The sequence below is a fragment of the Eublepharis macularius genome, chromosome 3 (genome assembly GCF_028583425.1).
Source record: "Eublepharis macularius isolate TG4126 chromosome 3, MPM_Emac_v1.0, whole genome shotgun sequence".
Taxonomy (NCBI): domain Eukaryota; kingdom Metazoa; phylum Chordata; class Lepidosauria; order Squamata; family Eublepharidae; genus Eublepharis; species Eublepharis macularius.
The window spans coordinates 98,058,277-98,085,034 of NC_072792.1; the positions used below are offsets into that span (position 1 = coordinate 98,058,277).

Below are 26,758 nucleotides of genomic sequence, written 5' to 3' on the forward strand. Positions count from 1 at the left end.
CATGGGCACGAACAGCATTATGAATGGAAAAAACCCACGAACAGCCCATTCATCTGTTCACGAACAAGCTGTTTGTGAGGCTCCATTCTAAATGAACAAGTGGTTGTTGCAAGCCGCCTTCATCAGCCGTTCATCAAGCCAGACAGTATGGGGCCTTTCAATCAATTCCCCTGGCAACGGCAGGGACTGAACTCTGTCTGAACTCCTTCTGGCTTTCCTACTTTGAAGGGAAGCACCCTTCAAAGTACTTCCAGCAGAGAGTCCCGTTTTTGCCACTGTGAAGAGAAAATGACAACAAAGGGGGAGACCCATGCATCATGCCTTTCCCGGGGTGCAATCTCTCTGAAACTTGAGAGGTCTTTGGAGACAGTGAGGACTATGTCCCCTGCAAATTTGGTGGGTATTGGACATTGGTAAGGTCAGTTTGTAACCCCTCAAAGTAACTGCCTTCCAGCAGAGAGTCCCGTTTTTGCAGCTGTGAAGAGAAAATGACAACAAAGGGAAGGACCCATGGATCATGCCTCTCCCGGGGTGCAATCTCTCTGAAACTTGGGGAGTCTTCAGAGGACAGTGAGGACTATGTCCCCTGCAAATTTGGTGGGTATTGGACATTGGGAAGGTCAGTTTGTGGGGTTTGTGGGGAATTCCCCCTGCCACCTGCCAGCTGATAGTTTAAAGGGATCTTTAAGGGGCCACGAACAACAAACATGTTTGTGAACAGGGTCATGTTCGTTGTTCGTGGATGGCAACAAACAATGAACAGCTTGTTCATTTGTTTTTTTCCGCTCGTGCCCATGTCTAGTCATGACAGAGAACTAAATCAGGACTTTAAACAAGTAGATAAAAACAAACTGGTTACAATAACAACTTTGTTAGCAATTGCTAGGATAGAGAATGCCAAGAAATGGAGAAATAAGAAAGGGCCCTCACTACAAAATTGGTATGATTCCATCTGGAACCATTTTATATTGGGTAAAGTGGATTGCTCTACAGGCATTCAGAATTTGGAAGCCTATCGAAAAAATTTCCAAGCAATATGGTTTCCTATTGTGCAATTTTTGCAGGAAAAAGAAATTGTTTCTTCTAACATTCATTGTCAAGAACTATTAAATTTCTAGATGTATGGAACTCCTTAGGAATTGTTATATTTTGGGTTTTATACAGTTATGTTTTAAGTTAATGTGTAATAAATTTATTATAATAAAAAAAATCAGGACTTTATTTACTGGCTAGTATATATATTGTGTTCCAATAGCAAAGAGAAGAAAGACCTCCAAGTATTTTTACTGGCCATGTACTTTTAATACACATCCTTTTATAGGGATTTCGAAGAAAAACTAACCCAACTGCTCTTTCTGCTAGCCTGAAGGAAGAAATGAGCAGTGCCAAGCAAATAAGTAACCTGAGTCTTATCTGAATTTGGGAGAGTCCTTATTGTATCACAAATTTACATCCCTCTCTCACCACAGGATGCATGTCAAACTAATAAACAAGCTAGCAAGGCAACTGTCTGTTCTACCCATTTAACCATGCTCATTATTATCTTCTTGAATGCCACCAATAATGGCATAGTTAAAGCTGCCATTCTTGAATGCTACCAATAATGGTAGCATTTAACGATGGGTTTTCTGGTCTTGGAAAAGAGGAGGGAATTTGGTGATTTAAACCATACAATAATGAGGTACTATATGTAAACACTACATAAGCATTAATGTAAACAAACATATTACACCTCTAAACAAGAGCACTGAAAACAGGCAACAATAAAACACAATGAAAAGAGAAAACTGTCCAACATATTAATTCCAGGGGAAATAATTAAGGCCGGACTAATCCTCTGTGTGCCCTGACCTAGATAGCCCAAGCAAGCCCAATCTCATCAGATGTCAGAAGCTAAGCAGGGTGGGCCTTGAGTGGGAGAATCCCAATGAAGACCAGGGTTGCAGAGGCAAGCAAGGGCAAACTACCTCTGTTAGTCTCTTGCCTTGAAAACCTCACCGGGTATTGCCACACTTTTCACCACCACCACCGCACTATGTTACTTGAAGGGGATTAAAATACAAATTGTGTACTAGGATATATGCATTCTAGAATGCTGTCAAGAATAGGCTATATATCCACGTACAGCCACTGAAATGTCTCTGCTCATATAGCCTGATACTCAAAGGGAATGCCGCTCTATAAACCCATCTTGAAGATGCAGTTGTGATTATGAATCCACAATGCATTATGAAAACTCTTCAGCAGGGTATCAACTCAAATGTTAAGTGGCCATCCTAAGCAAAATTCCAGTAACATTTGGCACAAACTATCATTTCTCTCTGAGGAGCCATCTTGAACCTATCACTGTAGTTAATCCTGCTGAAAATTTTTTGACCGATTGTGCTAATCCATGTTCTTAGTGGACAATATTAAGCACAGATTGACAAACCTGTTTCATCCTTCAAGCTGGAATGGCTAAATACATACTAGTAATAAAGTATATTGTTTTCTGTATGGACTCTTTTTGAATGGATATTGCATTTAGCTGCCAAAACTTATTTGATAAAATATAGAATAAAAATGTGATGCTAAATCACTGGACTATACCTCTTTGCAAAGATAGTTAAAAAAAGAAAAATAATCATGTGATTGAAAGAAAAAAATTGCATGTGCATTAAGAAACTAACATGTTCGAAACCCCTGTGAGCACAAGTCACTACTTCATCTCCATAATCTGAGTTCTTTCCCATAGAAGTTTATCATGGGTTATTCACAGAGAACATCAATAACGGTGAACAAGCTTCCTGAAAGGCAACTTGTTCCCTGCTATCAATCTTATTCAAACGTGGAGTGTATTGTAAGGTCCACTCTCTAGTCTCTTGGGTTGATACAAAGCCTAGTTAGTGCCCCAGGTGAACTTACCTGTGCTCTCTGGAAGATGCCCTAGAACCTTCTGCAAGAAACAGTGGTTTCTGACATAGTCTGATGAAGTAGATTAACTAATGTAAAAGGCTAGCTTCAAGGATGAGACTTTAAAATTTTATCTAAGTCATAGGCAGAAATATATGATTAAATACTGTGGTTTTACTCACCTGAAGGTAATGCTGTTGATTTAGGTGGCTCAGTTGGTGTTGTTTTACTAGTGCCAGGGCTCAACAGTTTCACATAGTTAGCAGGAAACCAACCTATCTGCCTTTTTTTCCCACGAGCCTAATGAGAAAATACTACTTTAAAATTCTGTCCGTGAACATTATTCTAGGCAGGCAACTAGAAGCACACCAAGTTAAATGGCATATTAAACTGTAAAAAATTATACACACTTAACAGACATACTATGCCATCCTAAGAATAACTACACCATTCTAAGGCTACTAAAGTCAGTGGGCTTCAAAGGGCTTAACTCTGTTTAGGATGGCACTGATAATGAAGTATTCTCAGCTTGTCCAGAAACTATGCTTGTATAAGAATATCCTTCGGTACCGTATTTCAAAATTTGTTTCTCCAAAAAACAGCACTTTTTCATTGTTTATTTCTGTAAATATAATTGTATCTATTGGTGTATAGCACATAATTTAAGTCCCATGAATTCAATTTATTTGCACAATTTCCTTGCATTGCAAAATGGATCAAGAAAACTATGTGTCTGGAAGCCCTGGTACATCATGGAATAACTATACAAAGTACCTGCAGTCTTTAACTCTCATCACAAATTACAAAGACCAAAAAGTCCTGTTTTTAGCCTGCATCTACAGTTGACTACACATTAGACATGGGGACGAACCAAAAAAAACCCAACCACATGATTAGTGGTTCATAGCATTCCACGAACCACGAACTTCCAACCTTTTCCCACTTCAGGAATTGGTTCGTGGTTCATAGCATTTCAACTGCCCCGCACCTGCTGCTGAAGCTGACCGGTCTGTGAAACTGACAGCCCCTGTCTCCTGCTGCCCGGGCTGTCAGTTTCACAGACCCCGCACCGGTTCCAGTGCAGGGTCTGTGAAACTGACAGCCTGGGCAGCAGGAAAAGAGGCTGTCAGTTTCACAGACCCCGCGCTGGGTTCAGCCGATGGGCTAGAACTGAGGTGGGGTCTGTGAAACTCTGAATCGGCCACGGAACGGCTGGAAAAATTTGTTCTGTAAAAATGCAATCCCATGGAACGTGTGTTTCAGTGCAAATGAACCAGCCATTCCGTACGGAATTTTGTTCCGTGGTTCGTTTCATGCCCATCTCTACTACACATTTAATTCTTAAACCTACACCACCTTTGCAGGTATTGTTTATTTTAGGCAGGATTATCTGCAGCATTTTTATAGATATTTCTGATTTCTCTAGCTTTTAAATGCACAAAAGCAAAATCCGATTAAATGCTGGTACAATATGAGGCTATACGCATGCAGGTTTTTCTTCATATTCTAACAGCACAATGACAGGAAACCTCTCTGAAAGCATGAGTTTCCTGCACTTTCCTTACTTTCTGCCCATATTCTGTGACACAACATAACTGAGTGGGCTGCTATGCTACCCTATTTCAAATACTAGCCAAACAGGTTAACAACTTCAAAGCACTGAGTTACACTGTTTTTATCAAACGCCTGAAATATTGGCCCAAGAAAATAAATTTGTTGGCAGTGGAAAGAAAGTGTGTCTGGCATGATTTGAAATACCAATAAATTAAGGCTAAATATGTGAGCGCCCCCCAAAATCAGAAAATGGGTCCCCCCACAAAACTTCCCCCAAATTTTTCCAGCAAAAAAACCCACCACTCCTCATTTTCCCTTTTAAAATTAGAGAAATACTTCTTAAGATGAGGTTTTACTCTATCAAAATGTACACTATTTTCTAAAGCATTAGAAAATGATGTTTGTACATAATTTCAATCTATTGTCATTGTTTAAATGTGATAGTTATTTACAGCATGCTATAGTACATGATGACAATACACCATTGAAAAGTTGAATGCTGTAAAGTTTAACCAGATATCTAAATATTCTGCTTGCCCTATTGTGACTGTATGGGATAGGTTCCATCAAAATGATACAATTCCTTTTGTTTACTATAAATTTGTGTTCTGAACTTTTTTTCTCCATCCTCTGAGATGACAAATACTAAGATACACGTACTCAGTTAACGTAAGATGCAACAGTTTGCAGCATACACACTGTGTGGTATTGCATAAAATCACAATTATTCTTGTAGAAAATCAGGTATTTTGTAATATTCAATTTTTTAATTAAACTTAAAATAGTACAAATCATAAATCTGTTTTTTTCTAAACAGAAGGAAAAATATATACACACTCCTCTGAAACAAGATGTATTTCTCTCGTGGCTTTAAAAATTCTGGAATGTATAATTAGGGCATAAACACCTTTACTTCATATGTTTAATTAAAATTATTAGCCTTATTTTGTATTCCAACTGCCAACTTTCTCCTTGTATATAAATGAGAAAAAAATAAGGAAGTGACTAACTTGAAGCTCTCCTTCCCACCATCCACCAGGATTTTTCTTTCTGATAAGAATTAGCTGACCAGGAGCAAGTGTAAGCTGTTCTGGACCTGTTGCAGTGTATGAGGCAATAACCTGAGCAATTTCTGTTAATGAAAAAAAAAATTTCATTACTTTAAAAAAGTAGTATCTCCTAATTTTAACACACATTTACTGTGCCACCAATTGCACCAAGACTGAGATAGTCTAAACTAGGGGTGTGCACCCCGAAAAAATTCAGAAATACCAGAATTCTGGTATTTACTCGCTTTGGTATGCTCCGTAAAGATTTGGAGCACCCCCCCGGGCCAACCCCTCCACCCCCCCACCCACTTACCTGGCTGGCAGGGAGAGGAGGAGGGTGATCAGCTGGGCGGCAGCATGCGCGAGGGTGAGATGGCCGGGAGCTGGCTCCTCTGCCGCTGCTGTGGCCCGCACAAGACCAGGACGGCCTAGAGCCAGCTCCTCTGCCACCTAACCGCCTCCTCTGGGCCTGCCGGGTGGCAGGGAAGGCTGGAGCCACCGTCTCTGGCCCTTCCCGCTGCAGCCATTTGAGGGGCAGGAAGGGCTTTCTCTGCCTCCTCCGCTGCCCTGCGACCCTGAAGGTGGCAGGGAGGGCCAGAGCCACCGCTGCCACCTCCACCACGCGGCAGGGCCAAGGTAAGTGGGGGGGGGGCTGGGGCTGGGGGGATGTTTGAAGGGTCCTGCCGCTTGCAAGCGGCAGGAAAGGGGCCCTTTAAACTCAGCCCCAAAGCTTTCCGAAGCATTACGAATGCTTCGGAAAGCTTTGAATCGGGATTTCTAAATCAGGGCCAGCAGGAAATCCCTAATCTCTACAGATCTGGTCCAATTCGGGTATTTTAGCCGAATCAGAAACCTGAAGCACACATCGCTAGTCTAAACCTACAAGTTAAAATACATATGAATGTTTTCACTATAGCATATATTTGTTTAGATCACATTTAGAGGGAAAACACCAGAGACCAAAGGATCACCACAGTTATAAACAAGGTCTGCAATTAATTAGGGAGGAGTGGTAAATGTCACATTAAGGTTATTAGATCCTTGAAGAAACAGGAACTGTTTTGCTGAAATGAATAGCAATTCCCAGACAGTGGCTAGCATGTGTAGTCAACGACCAGCTAGTAACTTCAGGAGACTAGCCCTGGGCACAAAAAGGCAATTACCATGGTGCTAAGTGAATAAAATATCTAGCAGAGTACCCCTGAAGCTGGAACTTTCCAATACTGGACACAAGTATAATACTAACCATAACATTAACAAAAAAAAGTAGTTGCAAACAGAGCAAAATAACTACTCTGACAGCAAGACACTATGGGACTGAAGCTTAATGCTAAGCATTCAGTGACTGAGATCAATCATGATTTCTGAGGTGTTATCATAAGACTGTAAAGAATTCCAAAACTGTACTTCCAAAATCTATGACACATATGATACATATTCTAGACATAATCAGTTGCATTTTGTCCTATATTTTCAAGTACACAATTTTACTGAGTCTTTAGTTCCACATACTTTTTAAATTATCCTGTTGCAAAAGGTTTGTAAATTTAAAAAAGAATATAGAAGGCTCAAGGAAGGTTTAGGTCCAAGTAACTATTAGATTGAAAGAGCTGAGCAGATCTCTGCTGCCACCTCCTTTTCCCCAGCCCCCTGAACGACCCACCCCATCCCAGCTGCTTTTGAGGGTTAGAGAACTCTTGGAATGTCATGAGATGCAGGATCAGCAGAAATTATCCCTCACTTGAACAATCTCCTGCCCTGCTTGTGTAACTGCTTATTCAGGAGGGAGGCAAAATAGGTAATTTCCATCCATTCTTGAGAGATCACAGACTCTCATGGGCAGTGTTTAGGGGTGCACAGAGGAAGGAAAGGTGGTAAAGACAAACTTTGTGAAAAGTGATCCATGCACAGTTCTCTGGATTCAACTGTGCAAACCAATAAGAATTACATTCCTCATGTCCACTTATTATTTAGCTCCTCTAATCTTTGTCTTGCAAACATCTAGGAAGAGATTATAAAATTGTATTTCCTTTCCTTGTCAATTAATGTGTTCAAATAAGATTCTTAATGTAAGTGTAATATATAAATGTAATTTCAAGTCTTTTTCAAACAACACAGAAGCAATGTTAGAAGTAAATCTAAAGAAAATGTTCATAAAAATAAATGGCTGCAATAAAAACTGAATATACTTCAAGGGAAGAATTTAAGATGAAACATATGCCGCCAAAAGTAATTTAATTAGTATTTAGAAAGAGAATCACTCTCCAATTAAACTGGCATTTTTGCATTCTGGAGTGCATTCCTTCCAAGAGTTCTGAAGACAGCTGTCTTATGCTGTCACTTAAAAGCTTTACTTGAAATTGAGAAGCACAACATGGTCAAAATGTTCTGCCACACTATTTGAATAAATAATTCCTCTTAGCTGGTCATCTGAAGATTAGCTGTAACAGGAACTCATATCTCAGCACTGAACTAAATGTAAAGCCAGTTCTCAAAACTTATGTCTGGAATACTAAGGTTTCAAATTGGATATGCTTGTTATTAGCTGGAAGTGAAATAATAAAAAATATCTCAACACTTGCTACTGACATAAAAATATGTAGGATATTTTAAAGTTATAGGAGACAAACTAGCTGTGTAAGTAGTTAGAATGGAAACAAGATGATACACATTTTACAGGTATTATTTTAGTCTCCCTCAGAGCACAACTCACCAGGTTTCTTGCCTAGGCTTCCTGTCTTTCCAACAGTTCCAGACACCTTTAAGTAACAAGGAGAAATTACTCATTTTCATAAAGCTACTTTTGAGAGCAAGATCAAAAAGGCCATACACATGAAGCTGCCTTATATGGACTTAGTCAGACCACTGGGGTTGGGGGTCAGTGTAAATTGCCATAGATGAAGGAATACTTTTCACCAATTCATCCCTCCCAGGACAGACCTCAAATTCACACCACCCCTGCTGTTCCTAGGAGCTCCCTGGAATTTGGGCCTGCAATGGGGTAAGGAAGTCCCACACTGCTGACAGAAATCTCTTCCATCAGCAGAGATCATGCGGGATCCAATCCAAGATGGGTGCTGTGTTCCTTAACTGGCAACAGCTCTCCATGGTCTCACAACACCTACTTCCTGACCCTTTTTAACCAGAAATATAGAGGAATAAGTATGGGGCTTCTGCATGTGAAGCAGATGCTGTACCATTTAACCAGTTTCTTCTCTTCCCTCCAAAAGAACCCCTAGTCTTTGAGCTTGCTTTTCTTAACAAAACTCCCCCCTCCTCCCCTAGTGATATAAGGCAAGCTGCTTTAGAAACAGAAGATGGTTTCCAGAGTAACATGTGACATGGCAAAAATTCACCAGAACATACCATAACTCTCGCTCCAATCTGAATGTTTTGCTGTGGAAGACAGCCAGTTGCATTAAACTTCTTATCTCGGAAAACACTTCAACTGATCTCATCTTAGATTACAACTTTGTTGTCATTGGTAGGATTGAGTTCAAAAAAGTGTGTACCCAACTGCAGTCTGCACCAAGAACGCCTGAATCCTACATATATCAAACTCTGTATAATTTGTTTTACACTTCTTAATGTTCAGCATAATTTATTTTGATTTTTCTTGCCATGATAAGAAGGAAAGGAGCTATGCAGAACACTAGACATGGACACAAATTGAAATACAAAACAAATATCGTGACAAAACTGTCCCTCTCGTGCTTTGAGAAACACATTTCATGGGGCGGCCGACGTTTCACGAAATCCACGATCTTTTGGGCCGTTTCGTGTGTTTCGTGATTGATTCGTAACACCAGACAAGCCGGCGCCAATCTATTGATTCCCTAGGCAACGGAGGGCAGGAAAGTCTGCAGATCTTTCACTGCCCCATCTTAGCCCTCAAAACCCTGATAGGCAGCTCTCTCTGCCAACTGGAGAGAGCTCCCATTTTCCCCTATACAGCAAGGAGCAGGGGATGGCTACTGAGGAGATGGGCCTTCTGTAGCCATGGGGACACCAATCTCTTCCCTCCAAACCCTAATGGGCAGGTCTGTCTGCCAACAAGAGAGCTCCTGTTCTGCTCTATGTGAGCATTTCTTATTTAAGACACAGCTCTGCCTCGTGCTTTCAGTTTCAGTACAGAGGAGGGGGGATCTGTTATTGCTGGAATTTGGGAGTGAGGGAGTGGGATTGGGAACTTTTGGAAACAGAGAATAGAGATCTTTTGGGAAGCATTTGGGAGCTTTTTGGGAAGAGAGAGTGGATTTGGGAGCTTGCTGGGAAGGTCTTTTGGGTAAGGGTGCCTTTTTCCTCCACCACCCCCCTTTCTCAGGCCTTTGCCTGGCTCTGGGTCCTAGCTTGATTCTGAGGCCTCTTGCAGCACTTCCTTTCCCACCCTTCCTGTTGACCCTCCCAATCAATGTATTGCAAACTGGGATGGTGGGTGGAGGAGAGCATGCTGAAGTCTCCCTGAAAGTTTGGTATCTCTGGGTATGAAAGGGGGCGTTGAAATGCCCCAGGTTCTGATGGATCATGAAACTAATGAATCGTTTTGGCAAACATGTCAATTTTGTGAAATTTCATAATTCGCAATATGTGGATCGCGATGAAACACAAAACTCTCATTTTGGTTTTTTTCCATTTCGTGCCCATGTCTACAGAACAACCAAACCCCAACCACTGCTGGCCCTATTCTTATTTATTCTAACAGCCATAGCCCACATACTTGCAAGCATATCATGGCAGCTTTTTAATATGTTCCCACAGAATTGTAGAATGCACAGAGCCATGGTCAGAGATGATACTTGGTTTTTAGTGCCTGTATATCAATCAACACTACATATTCTGTAACGTCACATATGCATGAAATCAATGGCTCAAGCATCACTGGCATTACAGTTAGAAGAACTCTGGCTGAATCAGACTAGTGGTCCTTCTAGTCCAGCATCCTGTTTCACACAGTAGGCAAATAGTTGTCCTTGGGAACTGACAAATAGGGCATAGGGCAAACAGGATACAGCCTTCTCCTGACGTTGCCTCCTGGAACTGGTATTCTAGATGCATTCCCTTTCAGATCAACATAAACCACTTGAACTCTATAATAACTTCAGACCATCCTAAAGACCAGAAACAGCAATATCCTAGAGACCTTCAAATAACCTAGCATCTACTTTATTTTTTTCTTTTTTGCTGTACTGTTATTCTTCAGGTACACTCAGATATTTAGGTATACAAAAATGTCATTAAGACTTGATTCTTTGCACTTCAGCTTTCAACAATGACATCTATATAAATCATATCTATAGCAATCAATGTAGACAAGACATCCAATATGTATGCACAAAGCAATTTTACACAAGGGAAGGACAGTTGCACTCTGTCAGGTAAAATCCTAATCCTTTCAAAGCTGTCCCTTCCACGTACAGATTCTGTAATAGTGTGAAATCAGTGTACATCGAGTCAACATTTCTGAAATCCAAAAATATTACTGCTACGTTGCAGTATTATTGAAATCTACAGCTTCCTTTTCATTTTTCTACCATTTAAAAGTATTCTGGGCAGATTCTTCAATGGTATGAATGTATCTTATAACAACAACAACAACATTTGATTTATATGCCGCCCTTCAGGACAACTTAACACCCACTCAGAGCGATTTACAAAGTGTGTAATTATTATCCTCACAACAATCACCCTGTAAGAAGGAAAGGGCTGAGAGAGCTCCAAGAAGTTGTGACTGACCCAAGATCACCCAGCTGGTTTCAAGCAGAGGACTGGGAAATCAAACCTGGATTTCCAGATTAGAATCCTGCCACTCTTAAGCACTACACCAAACTGTGTAGTGATGTGTCAGCAGAAGACATTGATGGTCATGGTTATTTCCCATGTTCTCTTTCCCAAGCTGTCCTTTCTGACCCCAGGAAAGATGACTATCTGTGTTATGGTGCTTTTGTGAGTGAGGGAGCTGCAGTGAGCAGAGAAAAGAGGCTGGAATTGTCCTTATTGTGTCTTCTGTTAGTAGAGCTTTGCAGGTGAAAGATGGAGGAGAAAGCCATTTCACCCCATTCCACTTCTTCAGCATAGTGCCACACCCTGCATGAGTATTAATTTATGCAGGTCTGGCAATCAATTCTCTCTGGGTTGAAAAAAACACTGCTTGAGGGGAAGGACACATGGGAAAGATCAATGCTCCCTGCACCTACAGATCACTGAATCTAACCTTCAGTAAGCAATGTTTACATTTGAATTATCAGAGAACAGGACAGATTGCATTTAGCAATATATTTTATTTCCTGTTTTCAGCAGTAGTGTGATATACTGAAACAGTCACACAGCTAGTGAAAGAGTGTGTTTTTAACAAAGTAAAATAGTCCTGTGAACAGGTTTCATCTCATTGGGAAGCAAATCAATTCACAATGTTGAAGGTTTTATAGTATTATAGACAGTTGCCAGCCACATATTTTTATCAAAACAAATACCAAGATTGAACAGTTGTAACATACTATACAACTTACAATACCTAGTTCAATGTAGGAAATGTGCATTGCAATCCAAAAACAAATACTGATTAAGTATTACTTTCTGCACTAATTCTGCAGGAAGAGTGTCTTAAGAGTTCCATCACATATGTCCCATGTTGAGAATTCCTTAGTAACATGGAAATCGTACAATTGACAAGACTTTTTTCCAACTACTACAGCCCTCTGATCTTGGCTCCTGTTTTCTCTGGCTGATAAGACAAGAAGTTACGATAATTCCTGATACTACTTTATTTCCCTGGGGAAAGCAAATGTTGGGAACAAATCCCATTATATGTTGTGACCACAAAGAACTTCTTGATACCTGAATGTTGCTCACAACAGAAAGACTATCCAATCTGGCTTATGGATGAGACAAGCTGTAGCAATTTCATGTACCCAACAATGCTCCTGATCTTTTGACATTAGTGAAAACAGAAGGCATCCTGCACGCTCCCAAGAAGCTCTTTGCAAAGCATGGAGCTTATCAGGGCTACCTTGAACTGGCATCAAGAACAGGCAGTGTAGTTGAACACAGCTGATGTCTGTCTACTTATTTCCTCCTGCAGTGAAAAGAGCATTAATATTTTAGTATTTTTCATGAATGAATGTAATAATACAACTAATGACTGTGGAATTTAACAAATTTTCTCAGAATTCAGTCAGATGCAACCCTCTATGGATATATTCACTCTTATGACAGATATATATATAATCAGGATTGGTTTTGGCATTCTTCAGTTCAACTGAGCAGTGGCTCAGTCGAAGAGCAACTGCTTGTGTACAGAAGGACTCAAATTCAATCCTCAACATCTCCAGTTAAAAGGTCAGGTAGCAGATGATGTGAAAAGCCTCTGGCTGAGACCTTGGAGAGCTGCTGCCAGTCTGAGTAGACAATACTAAATTTGATGGACTGATGGTCTGATAAGGCAGTTTCATGTGTGTTAGTGTGTGTACTTCTCCCCACCTACACCAGCTATTCAATTTGCCAATTTGTAATCATATACAATAAAAGATGGGAAGAAGATTGTATGTTTGTATGTGGTGTGTCCGTGCACACATACACACACACTGTCTTTACCTCAGAATCTTTCAGTCTGACATAGTTCGAGGGAAATACTCCTGTTTTTTCACCCAGTGTTCCGGTCCACCAATCTCCATCCTTCTTGGTCACCAGAATTAAATCCCCTTGTTGAAATGTTAAGTCTCCTTGTTCTGAGCTCTCATAAGTATACATGGCAATATATTCTAAAAATGTAAAAAGATACAGAAATGACTGTGAATTATCAATTATATTTATTTTACAAATAAATGTTTTATGAACAACAGTATTTTTCTTCTCCTTAAAGGCATTACTTAAGAGTAAACATGGGCACGAACTGAAAAACACCTTAACCACCTGATTTGTGGTTTGTCACTGTTCCACGAACCACAAACCACAAACTTCCATGAACTTTTACCAGTTCATGAATCAGTTTGTGATTTGTAGTTTGTGGAATTCAAATGACTGGCACCGGCTTCTGAAGCCAGTGTGGGGTATTTTAAACTGACAGCCCTCTTCTCCTGTCGCTCTGAAGAGGCAGGAGAAGTCTGTCAGTTTCAAAATACTCCGTGCAGGCTTCATCTGATCAGGTGAATCCGGCGCGGGGCATGTGAAACTGACAGCCCGGTTCTCCTGTCCCCCGAGTGGCAGGAGAACGGGTCTGTCAGCATGACACACCCCGCATCAGCTTCAGCCCATCAGCTGAACCCATTGCGAAGTGAGTGACACTGACAGCCCTGTTCTCCGTCCCCTGAATGGCAGAAGAACAGGGCGATCAGCTTCACTCACCCCGCACTGGCTTCAGCCCATTGGCTGAACCCAGCATGGGGTGAGTGAAACTGACAGCCCTGTTCTCCTGTCCCCCAAGTAGCATAAGAATGGGGCTGTTAGAATCACTCACCTCGGCTTCAGCTCAATCGGCTGAATCTGGCATGGGGTGTGTCAAACTAACAGCTCTCATTCTTCTCCCGCTCGGGCAGCAGGAGAACAGTGCTGTCAGTTTCACTCACCCCGCGCTGGGTTCAGCTGATGGGCTGAAGCCGATGCGGGGTGAGTGAAGTTGACAGCCCCATTCTCCTGCCACTCGGGGGACAGGAGAACGGGACTGTTAGCTTCACTCACCCCGCACCAGCTTCAGACCCCAGACCCCATGCCGGGTTCAGCCCATGGGCTGAGGCTGGCGCGGGGTGAGTGAAGCTGACAGCTCCCATTCTCCTGGGCGGCAGGAGAATGGGAGCTTTCAGTTTGACAGACCCTGTGCCGGGTTCAGCCTACGGGCTGAAGCCGGTGCAGGGTGAGTGAAGCTGACAGCCCCATTCTCCTGCCACTTGGGGGACAGGAGAACGGGGCTGTCAGTTTCACTCACCCTGCACTGGGTTCAGCTGATGGGCTGAAGCCGGTGCAGGGTGAGTGAAGCTGACAGTCCCATTCTCCTGTCACTCAGGGTTCGGTGTGGGTTCAGCGCAGGGTTTGTCAAACTGACAGCTCTCGTTCTCCTCCCACTCAGGTGGCATGAGAACAGGGCTGTCAGTTTCACTCACCCCGTGCTGCGTTCAGCCCTGTTCTCCTGTCCCCCAAGCAGTAGTAAGTCCCATTTATTTAATGCAGCTTGCTACTTGTTCTTAGAGCTATAGCCTATGTGTATTTCAGGATGCAAAAGGGGCCTGCTCAGCCTAAAAAGATGGGAATCGCAGAGGAAAAGACCTTGATTCAAATCCTCCAAACGTTCCTTTTCAGTTTCACCTCGACAGCCAATTTTGGGGAAAAGGACTGAAAGGATGGGGTAAGGAATTCACTCTGCTGGAACTCTGGGAAGTTTTGGCTCCTGGGCCAGCCACTTTTCTCAGCTTGTTCCTAGCTGCCAGTAGTCCTTCAGGGTAGCTGTCAAACTGACTGCTCTCGTTCTCCTCCTGCTTGGGCGGCATGAGAACAGGGCTGTCAGTTTCACTCACCCCATGCTGAGTTCAGCCGATGGGCTGAAGCCGGTGCGGGGTGAGTGAAGCTGACAGCCCTGTTCTCCCATCCCCTGAGTGGCAGGAGAACGGGGCTGTCAGCTTCACTCACTCCGCACTGGCTTCAGCCCATCAGCTGAACCTGGCGCGGGGTCTGTCAGACTGACAGCTCTCGTTCTCCTGCCAGCCAGGGTTACTACTGCCGTCCAGCTGTCAGTTTGACAGGGTTACTACGTTCCTGCCACTCAGGGTTACTACTGCCACCCAGCTGTCAGTTTGACAGACCCTGTACCAGGTTCAGTCCGTGGGCTGAACCTGGCATGGGGTCTGTCAAACTGACAGCCCCTGTTCTCCTGCCACTCAGGGCAGCAGGAGAACAGGAGCTGTCAGCTTCACTCACTGCCATTCGCTGGCAGCAGGAGAACGGGGCTGTCAGTTTCACAGACCCCGCACTGGCTTCAGCCCTTTGTCTGAACCCAGTGTGAGGTGTGTGAAACTGACAGCTCCTCCTGCCGCTCGCAGGCAGCAGGAGAACGGGGATGTCAGTTTCACACACCCCTCAGCAGTGCCAGCCTGTCTGGGGTCATTAACCGCTCACAAAAGTGATGAACTGGGCCCAAAAGTCATGGGGTTCGTGGAAAACATGGCCCCACGAACCGCGTTTTCTGGTTCGTGCGTTTGTTTTGGTTTGTGTTGAAGTTTGTGCCCACCTCTACTTAAGAGGGAGCACGGCTTCAGTGGAACACACTCTGAATACCAAGTTCTTCAAAGAGGATTTAATTTCTTGTAATGTTCAAATGGTAGAAAAATATACTACGGCAGATAAGTTTTCCCTCCTTGAATTATCAAAAGGACAAAAATCTATATAGGTTATTGTTTTGTAAATAAGTTTTACACTCATAAATTGTAAAGCATTGACCAGTATGTTTAATTGAGATACATTTTAACAACTAACAGTGCAATCCTAGCCCTGACCTGGATGACCCAGGTGAGGCTGATCTCATCAGACTCAGAAGCTAATTAGGTTTAGTCAAGTCTTGGTGAGTGATTGGATGGGAGACCTCCAACGAAGACCGGATTGCAGAGGCAGGCAATGGCAAACCACCTCTGTTAGTTTCTTGCCATGAAAACCCCACCAAGGGTTGCCATAAGACAACTCTGACTTGAGGGTACTCTCCACCACCACCAGTGCAATCCTAAGGACAGCTTCCTGAGACTAAACCTAATTGACTTAAATAAGACCCTGCTTATGATTGCACTATAAATCAAAGTATTAGCTAATTAATCAGGCAGCCAAATTTAACTGACAACAGCAAATTTCTGCCAGTGATATTAAGAGTTTTTGATGTTATTTACTACATAGTATACTATGTAGTAGAAATATTTAATATTATCTTTCCTTTCAACAATAGGTTGGATCCAAAATTGCATGTGAAAGACACTTCTACTCATGCAAGTAAAACATCCAGAATGTCTGTAGACTTCACATGCAAGTTACAGTTTTTCCTCCATGCAGTTTCTGAGGGTTCCATGACCTTTAGGAATAATTTTTTTTTCTGGTGACATGGGAGGCAGGTGCACAGGAGACAGTGGGAGATTGGCTTCTTAAGTGGAACTCTACTTGTGGTACTTTGGAATTCAACCTAATGAATTGATGCATTTGTTTTGGAATTTTAAATCACCTCTCAAAATAGCACTTATGTTGATATTTTAGACACATGCAAGTATATTTAAATTTTAATTGGTTAAAAGAAAGGTGATTTAACTAAAAATTCTTGTACTTTTAAACAAGCCTAGTTAACATTTTTCATCAATTTATGCATTTAGTGTGTCTTATTCTTCAAACCCATTTAACTCCATACATTTAATTTTAGATCAAGATGGGTAGCTGTATTAATCTGTCTGTAGCAGCAGAAAAGAGCAAGAGTCCAGGTGCTACCGGATTTTTGTTCATTTAATTTTAGAGTTAAATATAATATCTGGTATTTTTTTCTAAAAAATTGGACATTTCTCTTCCCCACTATAGACAGCCAAAATGCTTAACATGACCTTGCATTTCTTACATAAAACTGTAGCTCTTTATACTCCTGAAAAATAAAGGGACGATTAATATCGCTATCAGTATCAAAAAATGTCATATCAGACAATGTAATAATAAATGTTTTAATGTACTCTCAGAGCTGTCAAGGCAATGTGAAGGACAGTACTGGTTCCAGCTCTGCCTCTCCTGAGAACACAGCCAATGAGAGTGGGTAGAATGCTGAGCCAGTGACAGCTGGAGTCTCTTTGAAAGAAGCTGCAGAGAGAAGGCTTTTGGAGCTGCTGAGAGAAGGCAGCAGAGATACTGTGGCTGTTACAAACCTATTCTGATACACTGAAAAATTCCCCATTTAACCATAATATATTTTTGAGTTTTAAAATCATTCACTTCAGTGTTTTATGTTGTAAATAAAGCTTATTCTTGTTTTTATTTTAACCTTGGCTAGCTTGAAGTTGTTGGCTGAGGGGAATTAAAGCACATAAATAAACCTCAAACATACTAGTCACAGACCAACAGGCCACGTTGAAGTTAATGGTGCCAGGGTATATTAGGGAAAGTAAACACAAAGTTCCCTTTCCCCAATAGCTCTGGGCAGTAGCTGGGTGAGGGGAAGTAAATATAGAGAACAGGCTGCCTGTCTGGTACAGCTTCTGGAAGAGGAGAGAGGGGACCCTATATGGATTTGGGTCAGGGCTCTCTGCCTGATAAATATAGGTTAGACAAATGGAATCTTGTGACTGCTGTAACTGTATAAGAAGCCCCCAGAGCTACATATGAAGGCTTATGGTATGTAAGGGGGTCACAGTGATCTTCTTACCTTCTCCTGATACAGCAGCTTTTGTAACTGGTGATGCTCTCTTTAGGTTAGCAGGGCTCTCTGAAGAGCTAGAATCCATACTTAAAGAAAAAAGTGTACATGTATAAATTAACACTGCTGTAGAACCAGATGATCTGAAAACAGCAAAGTAATGCAAATAAAAAACATTTGTTTTTGGCAAGGTACCGTTGAAAAGTTGAATAAAGTTTAGTACTACTTCCACATTGTGTATTTTAAAAAGTTAATCTACTTTCAACAAATAGACTATATATATGATTTCACCCATGACACAAGCCCTGTTCAAGACTGCTTGCTAGATATGTTACTAGACACTGCTACTGTTGTTTTCTAAGGAACTGCTTAGGATAGAAAGAAACCTAGTCATCATCTAAAGCAAATTATCATGTAAAGATCCTATGATGTTTAAGACAAGTAAGGAAAATACCTTGTTGATTTCCTTATAGGACCTGAAATAAGCTTCACATATGATTTAGGAAACCATCCCTTTTGACCTTGAACCTCTCCAAACCACCACATATCCTGCTGTTCTAACACTGTGATTATATCATTCTTGTTAAAATTAAGATGGTTGTCCTTCTTGGCTCTCCAAGGATACAGGGCTTGTGCTTGAAGTCCCTCCACTTTTTCACCCTAGTTCAATACAGAAGAGAACAGTAATTTATGAAATGCCTTTGAGGAAATAAGAGTGCTTGAAATAGTTGAGATGATTTAGATACAACACCATTATATTATGTTAGGTATTACTTTTGAGTTGTATGACGTATTTTCAATTATGTATGCCCATCTTATTGTGAGGCAACACACTGTGTTGATAAAACAGGGTTACACCTACCGGTAACTTGTTCATCGAGTGTTCTTCTGTGCAGGCACACATGGGGACTGCGCATGTGCAGGCAAGCTACAGACATTCCAAAGCTCCAAAAGGCACGAGATGCTTGCCTCACCTTTTCACGTACTTTTCTAGTGGGCATGGCTATAAAAGGTGGGGATCAGACCTCTCCCTCAGTTCACTAAGCCGCTGGTGAAGAAGGTAAAGTAGTAAAAGTAAAAAAGCACATGGTGGGGAAAGGAGGGAGGGATACGTGCCTGCACAGAAGAACACTCGATGAACAACAGTTACCGGTAAGCGCAACCCTGTTTTCATTGTGTCTTCTGTGCAGTCCCACATGGGAGACTAGCAAGCTAACTTACCCCGGAAGTGGGTGTGTTGCTCTTCATCGGAAGAGACCCTTTAGGACTGCTTGGCCGACAGCTGCGTCCTTTCTGAAGTCCTCATGAATTGCACAGTGTTTAACAAAGGTGGACTGAGTCGACTAGGTGGCCGCTTTACGTTAAGTCCACTAATGGAATGCCCAAGTTAAATGCTGTTGAGGTGGATTGGAAATATAATTCAATTTATGGTATTTATACCACTGGAGACCTTTTTGGGTTTTTTGTTACAGTTTATTTTTTCGTATGCCTTCTCTATAGAGTCTGAGAGACTCCTTCACACTCTGGACATTAAATGTGCCCTGTGTTTCTACCTAGACAGGACTACTGCCTTCTGGAAGGACCGTAACCTGTTCATTTCTTTCAGAGGACCTAAGAAAGATCAGAAGGTCACTGCTCAGACCATTTCCAACTGGATAGTGTGGCTCATTAGAGAGTGTTGCAAGTATTCCAAACAACCATGCCGTCTGAACATCAGAGCACATGATACTATATGTCTTAAAATATTTTTATTTCAGTTAAAAATAAGCCTATGAGGAAGTGGAAATATGAAACGGGAATTGAGAACGATGCTGGCAATTTTCCCGTCGGCTGTATATTGAATGTAACGTTCAGCCTTGGTGCTCTTCTGCTAAACAGCAGATCCGGGAAGGTCCCTTTCATGATTGAGCAACAACGGAAAACAACATTCTTTAAAGTGAAGTGAAACAGTATATTTCATGAACTGTTCACCAGTTGGACTGTGATTGGACATGTTATGATGTATTTATACTCATTGAATGTTCTATATCATATTTTTGTATCTCTGAATATTTAGTGGCATATTTATGAACTTTATGAATGGCTGTTAATATTATTGCACATAATTAGCACTTTGCACTTTAATGCTTAGAAACTTCATAAAAATTAATAACCTTAGAAAATTAAAAAATAAATCAGGAAATATAATTCAATTTATGGTATTTATACCACTGGAGACCTTTTTGGGTTTTTTTGTTACAGTTCATTTCTGGTGGTGCCCGTATTGGTTAGTACGAAAAAATATAGGCAAGACAATATCCTGATTCAGATGAAAAGCAGAGATGACCTTGGGTAGAAACTGGAGGCTTGGATGGACAATTACTATGTCTGCAAACATCCTTAGGAAGGGTGGATCGTGTCTCAGGGCTTGCAATTCACTCACCCTCCTAGCAGAGGTTATGGCCACCATGAAGGCCATTTTGGTTGTCAGAAGGTTGTGAGGGCAGGTATCTAGAGGTTCAAAAGGCTTATGCATGAGAGTCGTTAGAACTATAGACTCCATTGAGGAGTGGGTTTGGACACAGGAGGGTAAATATTGGCTAATCCTTTAAGGAAGGACTTATACTGAGGATGGGAAAAAAGGGATTTTCCCTGTATTCCTTCATTATATGTCAAAATGCGTGCCAGATGGACTTTTAAAGAGGAATGAGAAAGCCCTTGGTCTTTTAACAGAACCAGATAGTCCAGTATGAATGGCCAGGAAGAAGAATTCAAGCCAGGTTCAACAGCCCAAAGGGAAAAACGTTACCAGTTGCCAGAGTATGACTTCCGAGTGGAAGGCTTTCTGGCCTGTAAAAGGATTTCTCTGAGTGGGGAAGAGAATTTTAACCCAGGGGGAACACAAACTAAGCTGTCAGCTTTAGAGTATCCAGGTCATAGTGAAGAATCATGTCATCCTGCAGAGGGGTTGGTGACAGGGGGAAGAGATACGTCCTGCCATGCAACATTCTAGATAGAGTGAAGAACCAAGCTTGCCTCGGCCAATAATGAGTGAACATAATTGCCGAAGAGTGCTCCCTCATCATTTTGCTGGGAGCTAAGGTCATGAGAGGAACAAGAGGGAAGGCATAAAGCAGGTTGGCTGATCAAGGTATCTGGAAAACATCTCCGACGAATGACTTCCCTTTCCCTGCTCAAGAGCAGTACTGGGGGGCACCTTTTGTCGAGGGAAGTAGCAAAGAGGTCTATGGTGGGAAATCCCCAGATTAGAAACACTGGATTTAGGAAATCCATGTGGATGGGCCATTTGTAATTCTGGTCCCTGGACGGACTCAACGCGTCTGCCAAGGTATTGCCTTCCCGAGAAATGTGGATGGCTGATAGGGAGATATGATGGTAAACTGCCCATTCCAAAATCCGGGAAGATTCCTAGGAGAGGACCAGGGAGGCCATCCCCCCTGTCCAATTTGTTTAAACAATGCATGGCAGCTGTGTTGTCTGTGCATATCTGTACATTTTTGCCCTTGACAATGTGAATAAAAGCTTTCAGAGGAAATTATATAGCTCCGACTTCTAGAAGGTTTATGTGTATCTTGGACTCATGGTGAGACCAAAGACCCTTTACTAGGTTGTCCCGTGAGTATGCCCCCCATCCTTACAAGGAGGCATCTGTGTAAATGGAGAGATGGACAGGGTTGAAACCAAAAAGCGTCTCTACCATTAGGTTCCATTTGTTGGTCTACCAGGTTAGAAATCTGTGTACAACCCTCGGAACCGAGAACCACTTGTACAGGTTCTGGTAGTGAGGATGAAACACTCCGACAAAACAATTTTGTAGTGGCCAGAGTCGGAACCTGGCAAATGGCGCTTTCAATGTCAGAGAAGCCATGAAACCCAACAGTTTTTGAATTTGCTTTGCACTTTGGTCCCTGAATGAGCACACTCTGTTCAGAGCAAATAGAAGTCGGCTTATCTGTTCTGGGATGGGAAAAACCCGAGCTAATGTGGAGTCCAACACTACCCCATGAATGTTACATTCTGTTGCAAAACTAGGGAGAAGTTCTCCATGTTGACCCGCAGACCCAATAGGTGAAGGGTTAGCAGGACTAGGGAAGTATGATGAGATACAGACTCTCTGAACTGGCTCACAATAAGCCAGTTGTCAAGGTAGAGGAATACAGTGCAATCTTTTTCCCTAAGGTGACTGACCATCACTGCCATAACTTTGGTAAAGACCCAAGCGGCAGAGGAAAGGCCGAAACAGAGAACTTCATATTGGAACCTTTTGGAACAAGACTGAAAACGAAGATACTTTCTGTAACTCTGATTTACTGGTACATGAAAGTAAGCATCTTTCAAATCGACAGTAACAAACTAAAGATGGCTTTCTAAGAGGGGTAAAACACCCTTTAATAATAACATTCTGAACTTTTTTGGAATGATGAATTTATTTAGAAAACTCAGATCTAAGATGGGGCAGGAACCCCCTGACTTTTTATCCACCATGAAACAGCAAGAATGAACTCCACTGGAACCATTGTTCAGAACTGATTCTATCACCTGTATTACTAACAGGTTTTGAACTTCCTCCAGCAACAATGTGAGAGGAGGAACGGCATTCTACTGGGGAGGAATGTTGAGAGGAACAGATCTGAACTTCAGACAATAACCCTCCCAGACTATGGACAATACCCATAGCTCTTGGGTGATTTCCCTACAGGCAGGAAATGGAAGTGAATGATTGACAGAGAGAAGAGGGCTTGGCATCAAAAACTCTGTTTGGTAGAACCTGACTGTTCTCTGGGAGAGTTGGACCCATCCTTAGATTTCCGTTGAGATTGATTAGGTGGAACCATTGAAGCAGTATGCTTCTGGTTCCTAGGGAATGGTTGGTTCAGTTGAATTGGAAACTGATTGTATCTAGGATTGTAATGAGGACAAGGGCTAGGAGGGAACCGGTTCTTATAAGGTATGACTGGAGTGATACCAAGAGACCTAGCAGTCTCCTTATCATCCTTATTCTTTTTAAGCACCCCCCCCCCCCCGCCAGATTGCGGGTGGAAGACCTGCCCTTTGACGATAAAGACCTTTTCTTGTCTGTAGAGAAATCTGGGAGGGGGGCGCCAAGCAGTGATCCTACACCACACAGATCTTCTAATAACAATGGCAGAGGCCATGGCTTGCAAGGAGCAGTCGCCAATATGTTTCGCAGTGAGAATCTGCTGTTTCGATAGCCGAAGGGCTTCCCCTTGCAGGATCTTTGTGAGACATTGTTTCTCATCAGGGATGAGGCTTAGATAGGGACCAATTTTGTCCCAGAGGATATTTGGCCATAATGGCTTCATAGTTACCAGTACGGAAGTTTAGTGCTGAAGAAGCACAGACCTTCCTTTCTAGAAAATCTTTTTGCCCTCTTTATCCATGGGAGCTCTTCGGAAGACCCTTGCTTTGAAGGGTTTCAGTTACAATGGAATCTACAGGAGGGTGATTGAATAAGAACCCAGCCCCTTCCTACTTGGTTCTATAGAGGTTGTCTAATTTTTTTGACGTTGCTGGTACAGATGTCAGAGTCAACCAAACCTCTTTTGTGATATCTATCATTCCCTGCATAATCAGAAACGCAACTGGGCCAGTTGCCTCAGAATAGAGGACTTTGAGACAGAGTCTGTCAAAATAGGAGCAGGTAGCTTCTATCTCAAAGGACCTCACCATTCTATCTAGTGGCTCAGAATAGACACAGGTCTACACTTGGTCACATGGCAGAGTCCTCTATTATGCACTCAGGTGGGGAGAATTTAGATGCTATGTCAGATCCAGTATCAGAGCCTTCATCAGACTGCATTAGTGGGGCAAGTGTTAGTTCCACTGTCTCGGTGTGCTCAGGAACTGTTGGTGGAACTGAGGCCAGTTTGGCCTTAGCAACAGTTGAAAGATGATAATCATCTGGAAGAAAGGAGTGTGGTGGTGGGCACGGACACAGAGATCCATCATAGCCGTAGGTATAATAATGGTATGGTGAGTCGTAGGGTTGATAACGGGCCCAAACTGGTCTATGACCTCTGGCCATTTCAAGGCAACTGCTGCCGGCAGGTGGAAGCAATGAGGATGGTTGCTTCTGTGCAAGTGGCACAGGGGATGGTGGTAGTGGAGACACCGCCATCAACAGATCTACAATATCTGGAATCTCTCTCTCAGAGAGAGACGGAATGGAAGTGGAACAATGCCTTGGAGTAGGAAATGGGGTTCTTGAAACCACAGGTGGGCTTGAAGCTATCGAAGTAGACAGAGCCAAACTGACACTCATTTCTTTCTATGAGGCCTCTGAGAAGAGAGCTTATTGGCATGCTTCACTTTGAGTTTGACCTTTTACGATGGAGGTTCAGACTGGCACCGAGCCAGGTTGGAGTCTTTAGTAGATGGAACCGACTAGTTTGCAACATTGGCACTTGGAGCTGAAGCCAATGGAGGTACTGAGGAGGCCCATTCTGGGTGCTGCAGTCCTTCTTCAGCGGCTTTCGAAACTTTGAAGTTGGATGCCCTTCAGAGTTGACTCCCATACAGCCACTTTCAAATGCGATGCCCTTTCATGGCACGCTTTAGGTATGAATTGCTTGCAGACACTGCAGTGCAGCATGTCATGATTCTTGCCAAGGCGCATTAGACACTTGGCGTGCCCATCGGACTGGGCCATCTTAGACCCACACTTCAAGCATTTTTTAAAAAGTGCCTTCGAAGCCAGGGCTCCGAAGGCTGTAGAAACTTGCATGGAATCGAAGAGAGGAGCTTGACGTACGTCCTTCTTCAGCAGTGGCTAAAGAACTGGGGAAGGGATCTGCTCGCCCTGCATTTTATACCCGTGCCCACTAGAAAAGTATGTGAAAAAGTGAGGTTTTGAGTTTTGGAATGTCTGCTGCCAGCTTGCACATGTACAGTCCCCATGTGGGACTACACTGAAGACACAATGATGAAAAAAGTGTTGGATCATATGAACTGTGATTGGAAAGCACTCCTATATCTCATCTGCCTCCACTAGGAGCCCTCGAAGGCTTCTGAAAAGCTGATGACAGAGATTGTGGGAGCATCATGGATGAAATGCAGTGGGATACAAGAGGCTGCAGAGAGAACGGAAACTGAGCAAAATCACTCCCCCCAACCCCTTCTTCTACCAACAGTACCTCTTGCACTAGCAGAAACTGTAAAAGAGGGAGTTGGGTGATGTTGCCCGGTTTCCCCTCCTTTCTGCTGTCTCCTGTGCCCCATGTGACTCCAGTATCAACTTTGTGGAGGTCTGGAGGAAGAGGGAGGCTGGAAACAGCATTAAATCATTACTAAATAATACCAATATGTTATTCTGAGTATAAAATTGACAGCATTACTGTGCATTTTTTCAGCCTTAATGACTGGATAAATGAGAATTCCTAAATTGCTTAATGTAACTTTACTGTCCATATATATTGCTAACATGTCTATTTTTAGTGTTTTAAACACACAAAGCTTTGTTATACTGAGTCAGACCATTGGTCATCAAGGCCATTACCCTCCAGGGTTGCAGTAGTCTTTCATATGACCTACCGGTTAACTGAAGATGCCAGAGATTGAATCTGGGACCTTCTGCATACAGAAGACGCTCCATCTTAATATCACATCCCCATTAAGGATTAATGAACACTATATGGAGAACAAACTATTTGACAGATGCAGTGCACAAATGTAAAATGTATCACCAGGCACAGTTTTGTGTAATGCAATTCCCACACAAAAGCAGCAACTCACCTGACCCAAAACTGGAGAAGGAGATGATCCGGTCACAGTGGCGGGGGTGAAGGCAGATCTCTGCCTCAGCTGCCCTGCACTCGGAACAGTAAGGGAAGGTTGAGCTGCCCAAGCGTCCCAGTTATCAGTCTCCTGTTTATCACTAGTACTTGCTGGCCATCTGAAGAAAAAATGTGGAGGTATAACAATAATCACTATAGTCAAGAACGTCTTCCTTTTATTCCTGTACAGTTAGCGGCTATGACATATGCTTCAAAATGGTGGAAGGTTAGACCCAGTGCACCTCAGCATTGTGCCCCCAATCCAAAAGAGATCCCCTGCTGCTTTTAAATAAATTAAAGGATGCTGGAAGACCTGATCTCCCACATCTCATTTAGTCGTATCCTAAGTGGTCAGTCTGTATTTTCCTTGCCTTGATGTTAAATCATAGGGAAATGTGTGAAGAAAATTCTAATGAGCAATGCAGACTTAAAAGTTCTGTGTAGCTTCCTTAAGATTACAGCCGTGTGGTATAGAGTTGGAGGATAATGCAAGGGCATTTACAAGTAAAAACTGTACTTATTTAATGTTCTGAGACCATCTATTACATCTCATATTCTTATACTGAGCTCCAGCAGTAAAAAAAAAGGTGCAGAGAGGAGATGTGGATGTTCAGTTGCAAAGTCTTGCAGTTTTACTGTACAAAAGAAGCAACTTGTGCAAAAATACTGCTAAAACAGGCCACCAAATATATTCACCCACCTTAGACTGTGGTGTTTGGGAAATGGGTGGGTATATAAATATTTTAAATAAATTCTTAAATAAATAATTGGTATTTTGTTTTGGCTAGAGTCTTTAAAGGGAAACCAGCAATAAAAGGCCCCTGGGCAACTATAGCCTTTATTTATTTGTTCCTTTATTCTATTGTCACTGTGTTCCCATTAGGGATGTGCACTTCGGGTTTCTGATTTGGGTTTAACCCAAATTGGGCCCGATTTAGAAAGATTCGGGATTCCCAAATCGGCCCCAGCATTATGGAGTCGATTCAGGAATCCTGAAGCAAAGCTTCTTGAAATGATTCGTATCCCGCCCCGCTGCTTTTTTCAGCCAATGAGAGGGAAGAGCGGCCTCCTTCTCCACCACCATCGGCTGAAAAAAAGTGCTGGGCGTTTGAAAGCAG

At 42.4% G+C, this 26,758-nt stretch overlaps 1 protein-coding gene across 3 annotated transcripts in view; it reads right to left on the minus strand.

Moving 5' to 3' along the window:
* Nucleotides 1–26,758, minus strand: part of ITSN1 (intersectin 1) — a 152,995-nt gene that overhangs the window by 44,992 nt on the left and 81,245 nt on the right. For all 3 annotated transcript variants that reach the window (XM_054973365.1, XM_054973363.1, XM_054973364.1), the window contains exons 21-27: nt 25,600–25,759; nt 18,302–18,507; nt 17,857–17,936; nt 13,086–13,252; nt 8,209–8,254; nt 5,457–5,578; nt 3,075–3,192 (exon numbers count right to left, since the gene is read on the minus strand). In XM_054973365.1, the coding sequence (XP_054829340.1) occupies nt 3,075–3,192; nt 5,457–5,578; nt 8,209–8,254; nt 13,086–13,252; nt 17,857–17,936; nt 18,302–18,507; nt 25,600–25,759 (899 nt within the window). The remainder of the gene's footprint in view (nt 1–3,074; nt 3,193–5,456; nt 5,579–8,208; nt 8,255–13,085; nt 13,253–17,856; nt 17,937–18,301; nt 18,508–25,599; nt 25,760–26,758) is intronic.